At 49.2% G+C, this 7992-nt stretch overlaps 1 protein-coding gene across 1 annotated transcript in view; it reads left to right on the forward strand.

Moving 5' to 3' along the window:
• The window catches only part of CSMD2 (CUB and Sushi multiple domains 2), a gene marked incomplete at both ends in the record, with an annotated part of 547554 nt that overhangs the window by 430317 nt on the left and 109245 nt on the right, over positions 1-7992 (forward strand). Inside the window, one exon of the mRNA XM_080921920.1 lies at positions 4837-5028. Within this exon, the coding sequence (XP_080778046.1) occupies positions 4837-5028 (192 nt within the window). The remainder of the gene's footprint in view (positions 1-4836; positions 5029-7992) is intronic.

Here is a 7992-nt window from a genome sequence, read left to right on the forward strand (position 1 = left end):
TCAACCAACCCTGGACCAAAAATTCTGGGGGGGAGGAGTGGGGGTGGAATCACATCTGTACTGGACATATACAGACTTTTTCTTATAATTGTTCCCAAACAGTATTGTATGACAGCTATCTGCATATTATATATTAAGTATTAGAAGTAATCTACAGATGATTTAATGCACACCAGAAATCTCATGGATTATGTGCGCCATTTCTACACAAAGGACCGAAGCACCAGGGATCTGAGTATTCATGGCTGGGAAGATGCCTGGGACAAGTCCCTCCAGGATACTGAGGGACACCTGGACTTAGTAACTTGTCTACACAGCTTATGTGCAATCTTCTGGCCTGGCATTTTAAATCTATTCTTGAAGCTCCATGAAATATCAGATTGGTACAGGAAAAAAAGCAAATGTGCATGATACAGCCATGTTGGAAAGAGGCTTGGTGGAGGCCAACCTCAGCAGATTATCTGTAATGCTAATGCAGCTTCTGAGAGCATTTCAGTTGCTCACACTCATAAATTCAAAGCATGTCTGGCAAGTCACACTTTCCAAATGTGTTTGACCATGAATGACTCTTTTTTTGAGGCCGTCTCTGGAGACTGGCATTTCATGGAGCAAACCTCAGCAATTGCTGGGATGAGCAAGAGAAGCAAGAGAAGATTCCCAGCATACAGAGGAGTGTGGAAGGATCCTGGGCACTCTCTTGGGAAAGGAGCAACATGAATAATTAAAGCACAAAGAAAAAAAAGTGCCCATGATTCCAGATGAGCACCCCACAGATCTGCATCATCAGAAATCCTCGTGTCCTCATGGTAGGCACACAGGGTGGTCCCCAGGCACTCTCCTGTGTGAACCACCCAAGGCTCCCTCCCTCGGCTAGCTTTATTATGCATTGGCTCTGCCCAGCTTCCAGGAGTCAGAGTCATCCTTCAGGTTTGCCCCCAAAGCTGCTGCTCCCTAATCTCCCTGTTCTGAATAAGTTTCTGCAGCCTCTGGCACCCCCAAGCATCTTGCTTCTGTGCCAGAGGCTGCACCATCCAATACCGACCCTCCTGCCCATCTTGAGTGACATCTCCTTGGCATCACACTCTTTTAAAGTACGAGAAGAGGCTTCTCAGGCTCCCTGGAGTCCATGTATGCAGCAGGTGTTGCAACACATGAAGTCATGAACACATGAGAAGGGGTTGGGGGAGGGGCTCCATGATGCCAGGGCAACCCTAGGCAATCTTATGCTGATCAGAGGAATCACAAATACCTAGCCCAGGCTCCAGAAAGGCCATGACAACCTAGCCCCTGTGCTCTGAGTACACCCAAGGTCCAGGAAAGGTCACCTTTTCTGTTGCTGTCATCGGTTAGCAAATACCAGGACTCCTCTTGGGAGAGGGAATGGCTTACCACACATGAACCTGGTAGTGTGTGTTTGATGAGGGATTGGGCAGAAATGCCAGGGACGATTAGCACAAGCTTGGCTTTATTAAGTAAACACGACTGTATAACAGCTAACATCCTGTCCGTACCTGGAGGATCTAACCTTTCCCTGGAGGCTTTGGTGAGCTGCTCAAACCCAACAGCATTCAAGAGAGAAGATGAGACCCACAAGAGGTGAGGGGGCAGTGTGATCTCAGCCATCTACAGAGCAGGCAGCAACTAAACTGCCCCCTAGATCATCTCCTAAGAGATTTTACAGAAGCGCGATTCCACAGACACTATTATTAATCCACACCGCAGATGCCGGCTGTGTGGCTTCTCACACAGGTCGCAGAGTTAAGAAGTGGCAGGGTCGGGATCGAAACCCATGTGTCCAGGATTCCCAAACCTGCCTCTGGATCATTGCATTTCTGTTGCCTACCACACAAATAAGCTTCAAGCTCAGGGGTTTTTCTCCCAGGGAATCATTTACATGTGTACAGCACCCTGTGATGCTGGGGATGAAAGCTAAGTCTGTTTTTAATTGGGAAGGCAGAAGATAATTCTTATTTGACTTTCTAAATAAGTCCAGCGAGTGTCAAACGGGTGGTGATCTGTTCATTCATTCATTCATTTATCCAGCAAATATTTACTAAGCACTGTCTTGGGTTGAGCACTGAGGACCCTGGGGATAGAGTGATGAACGGAATCGTCGCTGTTGGCAGAGAGATGCTAGAATGATGGACAAGGAAGATGCAAGCAAGTAAATTGGCAAGATTGCCACAGATCGGGCTGGGACAACAGAACAGGGTACTGTGATGAAAACCCAGGGGAAGGTTGAGGGTGAGCCCAGAAAGAGGATGAAGGAGGCCTGTCTAGAAAGTGGTAACGAGCTGAAAACTGAACAGCAAGCTAGAGCTGGCGTAGGAGACTTGGCTGCAGGGTCATTCCAGACAGACAGAAGGAGCGCAAGGTCCTGTGGGGAGGAGGGGGGAGGGGCATGCGCGGACTGTGTGGGAAGATGTTTAGGACTGCGGCTGAAACATAGAGATGGAGCATCATGTGAAGTGAATAAAATAATAGAGAGTTGTAGCATCTTCAAAGGAGGAGGGCTTGATACAGGCATGGCAGCCAGGCATGGCCACACAAGGCTGTGGCCCTGGGCCACCCAAGAGGCCGAGGCCATGGGAGGTCAAGTTCAAGGATTGCCTGCACAACTTAGTAAGATGCTGACCAAAACTGTAAACTGCTCAGAACAGAGTAGTGGGAAAGCATTTGTGTAGCAGGAAGAAGCCTGGGGTTTAACTCTCAGATCATTTTCTCAAAGGGAAAGGGGAGGCAGAAAAGCAGAAAGATGGAAAGAACAACAAAGGGAGGGAGCCATAAAAAAGAAAAGAAGGGGAGATAAGGCACCACACAGCAGGCTTTGGAAGAGTTTTCAGCCCATGTGGCCCATGTGGCTTGTGACAATTCACTTTCTTCCTTCAACGCACAAAAGAGGGTGCCGTGCAAATAAACGACCATTGCTTAAGCCTCAATAAAACTTTATCTGTGAAAATAAGCGCAGAGGCGGATTTGCCTGTGGGATGGAGTTTGTCAGATGCTGCCTTTGGTGTTGTGGAGTCAAAGGCAGCAGGCCTTGCAATCACAAATCTTTTATTGAGTGATGTGGCTGACAGGCTCCCCAGGGCTGCCATTCCTTGGCCATTGCCACTGAAGTGCTTCTGGTGACAAAAGAGAACGGGTGCAGCTACCCCGGGGGCTGGAAGGCGTAGCCAGTCCAGATTCTATTAGGGGCTTCATACTTTGGGTAAAAGCCAACGTGTAGACTCTGGGTCACAGCAGATCCTTTGATTGGACTATAAAGTAAAAGTCTCCCAGTTGTGAGGTAGGGAGCTGTAGGTAAGTCACAGGATCTCCAGAAAATTCCTGCCCCTGCAATCTGCAGAGCAAATGCTTCAGCGGAGGGTCCTGCCATCTACTCAAGGTTGGGGAGGCAGCTAGGACAATATGGCTGCCTCAGTCCTTCCTCTGCCCTTGCAAATGACCACTGTCACCTCCCTGCCTCTGTCAACAGCTGTAGCAACAGCACCATCCTCCGTGACCCATTACTCACTGCCTCCACCAGGTATTGGCCCAGTAGTCATGGTGATGTTATGCCACCACATTGGCTAAATTTCCTTGGGTCACACTCCCTCCCTCCTTCCTCCCTCCCTCCCTCCTCCTTTACTAGTTTGTTTCTTCCTCCCACCCTTCTATTCCCTGCTTGCTCTATAAACTTGCTCCCTATGTGACTTACTTAAGCACCAGTTTACAAGCGTTTCTTCGGACATTGAGCCCCGCCCCCACTTTTTCACATACATGTGTGTTATTTGTATGACATGTATGCATAAGTGCGTCTCCTCACGTATGGATGTGTGTGCATGTCTGGCTTGGTGCGGAGGCCAGGGTTTGATGTTGGGTATCTTCCTGGATCATGGCTACGTTTTACCTGCTGAGAACCTCCCCTGCACCCAAGGCATTCAGTCATTGTAGCTGGTCAGCTCTTCTCAGAGATCCCTTGATCATTTCCCAGGTGCGGGGACTCTAAGCCATGGCCATGGGGCTTTTCTGAGGGTTCTCTGGTCTTGTGCTCTTGCCCCCAAGTCATCTGCCCAGCCCCTGTTCTGCATGTTTAAAACCAGCCAGCCACTTAGGTTGACTCTAAGCTCAGCTCTGCCACTGGCTACAAATGTCTGATGTGTTTCCTAAATGTGATGCAGGTCTAAAGAATCCGTGGCTGTTTTTATATAAGGGGTGACCTGACCTCAGCAGGCTCCTGTGACCCTCATGAGCAATCCCAGCAGGCCTACCCCGAATCCCTCCCAAACTCTTGTGCTTACGTCTGTGGTGTTTAAACTTTATTCCCCTCATTCAAACTGATCAGTACTAGCAAAGCTTTGTCTGTGTTAGGATTTGTAAACATAATTCAGATTCTGCACTCATAACAATGCAACCAAGCTTTTAAAATATACCTCCTGCTAGATCAGTTATCCTCAACCTTCCTAATGTTGCAGCCCGTTCGTACAGCTCCTCAAGTCATGGCGACCGCCAACCATAAAATTATTTTGTTGCTACGTCATAACTGTAACTTTGCTACGATGAACCATAATGTAAATACCTGCTATGTAGGGGATCTGCTATGTGACCCCAAGGGGGTTGCAACCCACAGGTCGAGAACCACTGTGCTAGATGCCTGATGGTCACAGTGATGTATTGATCCGGTAGTGACGGGGATGTCAGTGGGTCAGGCTGGTGAATACAGTGACACAGTTCCACCATGGTGATTACTGTCAAGGGCAGCGATCATCAACAGAGCTAATGAGCTGTGAGCCAGACCGAGGACGGGGCAGACACTGAATCACCTCCACCCCCTCTTCTGTTTTCTCGCCACAGTGTCCACAGCAACCTCCTGCAATGACCCCGGGGTCCCACAGAATGGGAGTCGGAGTGGCGACAGCTGGGAAGCCGGTGACACCACAGTGTTCCAGTGTGACGCAGGCTATGCTCTGCAGGGAAGCGCAGAGATCAGCTGTGTGAAGATCCAGAACAGATTCTTCTGGCAGCCCAGCCCGCCCACGTGCATTGGTACAGAGCAGCTTCCGGCTTCAGCGGGGTTGTGGGTACCAGGCTCCTCTACACAGCCGGCAGCTGCCACAGAGCCTAGGGCCAGGAGAACAGTACAGCAGAATGAAACAGAAAACAGTTTTCTACACACACTCATGCAAAGATGCATACAGTCACTGACACACACAGACACAGGTACACAGACACACACACATACAAATGCATGCATCTACATACACATCCCATAAACTTTAAAAAACTATCTCAAAGAGCTCTGAGCTGGACAGATCTGTCCTTTTGTCTCCAGCCCATTGTCTAGGTTGTATGGGGTCATCCTGGGTCAGAAACCAGCAGATTCCAGGGGACAAAGGAAAGATGCTTTTCTCCCTCTCCTGGGGAATTGCTGACTGTCTGAATTAGGGTTCCTGAGAGCTACCCTTTGTCTTAAAACCTCCCCATTCAACAGATAAAGGCTCTTAATAATAATAATATTTTTTAAATGCTCAAGGTCACATTGCTTATAAAGGAAAGGGCTCCATAATCCTGCCTCATCCCATCTACTTGAGACAGGTAGGTGGGGGAACTTGAAGGCAGTGACAGCAAGGTAAGGCAGAAAGAGAGACTTTAACCACCAGGTGCTCACATCTCCCAGGTGCTCCCATGCCCCAGGTGCTCACATCTCCCAGGTGCTAACATACCCCAGGTGCTCACATGCCCCAGGTGTTCATATGCCCTACATATTCATATGCTTGCAGCTCTTTTTCTCCCTGGGTGAAATGATGAACTCAGTTCCTGCCTCTGCCCATGGCTGGTGGACATAGAAGAGTAAAGAAATCATTTGGGCAGTGGTTGTGCCCAATTTTAATCCTAGTACTCAGGAGGCAGAGGCAATCAAATCTCTGAGTTTGTGGCCAGCTTGGTCTGCAGGATAGCCAGGCCTATGTATACACCTTGTCTCAAAAGAGAGGGGGTGGGGTGTGGGATGTGGGTTGGGGGATGGCCACTGAGTCTGAACATGTGCTGGGCTCATACTAACCATTTGCTTAGATAACCCCATTTAGCTTTTCCCTGCAGCTTTCTGAATTTAGCACCATTCCCTCATTATAGCTACAGAAACCAAAATAGACAAATTTGGGTATCTTGTCCCAAATTGCGAAGCTAAGAAACACAAGAGCCAAGATTCCCGCCCACACCAGACTGAGCACAAAAATCCCTGCTTTCCCACCACCAACGTGGGTACCCTCCCCCCAAAGACAGACTTAGAGGACTTCCTGAGCCCTCTCTGCTGTGTTCACCAGGGAAGGTTCCACAGTTGAGGCCACCCCAGTCACTGAGACTTGACTTGCCCCAGCTCTGGGATCTGGTGCTGAAAGCAAAACATTGAATCCAGTTCCTTGGTAAAATGAAGTTAGTTCATGAACCAAAGAGACTCTGGAACCAACTCAGTATTGTGAAGAAGCAGGGTTTGCAGACAATCAGATCCAAGTACAGGCTGAGGGTCTGCCATACACTGGGGAAATTGTTCAAGTCTTAGCCTGTGAGGGGAAAATACACATTTCCCTGGTGGCATTCTAGGAAGACAAGATACCTAGGCCTCATCTCCTGAGATGCTGTCTTCCTTCCTTTCTACCCACAATGCCCTTCTTTGTTCATATTTCAAATCCTTGGGCTCCCCCTTCCTCGCCTTGAGCCAGAATCCCACGGTGGAAGTTGGGGGAAGGGAGGTGGTAGGGAGCTGTCCTGCTGAGAAGCATCTAGGGGCCTCTGTGTCCCCTGTCCCACAAGGCTGTGGCCCTTTTAATATACTTCCAAGAAGAGTCGTTTGTCCTGCTCCAGCACCCTGAGCAGGGCTGGGCTAGGCAGTGCTGCCAGGCTTCAGCTGGGCACTGAGCGGGCCAGTGAGGTTAATTCAGCTTTCATACCACACTCTTGTGCACACAGCCTCGGGGAGTGTGCCTCTTCTCACAAACAGATTGGAAATCCCAGGAATGAACCCCTCATTTCCAGCTTCTTGGCAGTCTGCCACAAACAGAGTTAGCTGGCCTTGATGGCCCTGCATTACAGGAAAGAAACAAAGAAAGAAAGCAAATATTTGTTGAACATTGTCTGGAATGAATACCAGGCTAGCTAGCCCTGATGCCTGCACTCGAGCTTAGAGCTCTGGTTCCTGGGTTACAGTCTGACTTCTCCGAAATGGGTGCTAGGGCTCATTCGCACAAAAGCCATGTCAAAGCTGAAATGGGAAATCCTGACCCTCCCATCCAGGGGTACCTTAGGACCCAGCAGAAGAGTAATGGGGGGATTTTAGAAACACCCCACACTCATTTTGCATACAGAAGTCTGAGAGAGACTCCTGACACAAGCTGGCAGAGAGCAACTGAAGCAAGAACAGTGACATGGAGACCCCCAGAGAATAACCCACACACACTCAGGCTGAGACATGGGCTTTCTACATTCCAGACTGACTCTGGCAAAGCCACTCTTTGTCATAGGACATCACAGCTCAGGTTTGTGGTTCTAATCAGCTGCCCCCTGCACAGCCCTGTGTTCAGGTGAGTGTTCAGTGAAAGGGAGCAGACAATGGGGAAGCAGCTAAGGAAAACTCCACGTCTGGGCTTCTCCTATGAGCCTATAGTGGACGACACCATTCTCTCCCAGGGCCACTAACAGTTTGGAGGCCATCCTAATTCTCCTCCAGAGGAAGAGATAGACTATAGAGCCAGGAAGTTCAGACTTGGGTGGTAAAATGACGAGGTGAATTATTTCACCTCTCTGGGACTCAATTTCCTCTTTCTGTATAGTCGAAAAGAGCATCCTTCATCCTCGCCCTCAGTGAGACAGCATGAGGGAACACTTCATCTGAGGCGACACATCTTGACCAAATGGACTCAACATGGTCCAGAGGATGTATCTTTCCACAGAAAAGATGTCCTGTTCACGAGTCTTCCAGGCTAACATTCACCCATGCTAGGGTCTCTGTGGCCT

The sequence above is a fragment of the Micromys minutus genome (assembly GCF_963924665.1).
Source record: "Micromys minutus genome assembly, chromosome: 9".
NCBI lineage: Eukaryota > Metazoa > Chordata > Mammalia > Rodentia > Muridae > Micromys > Micromys minutus.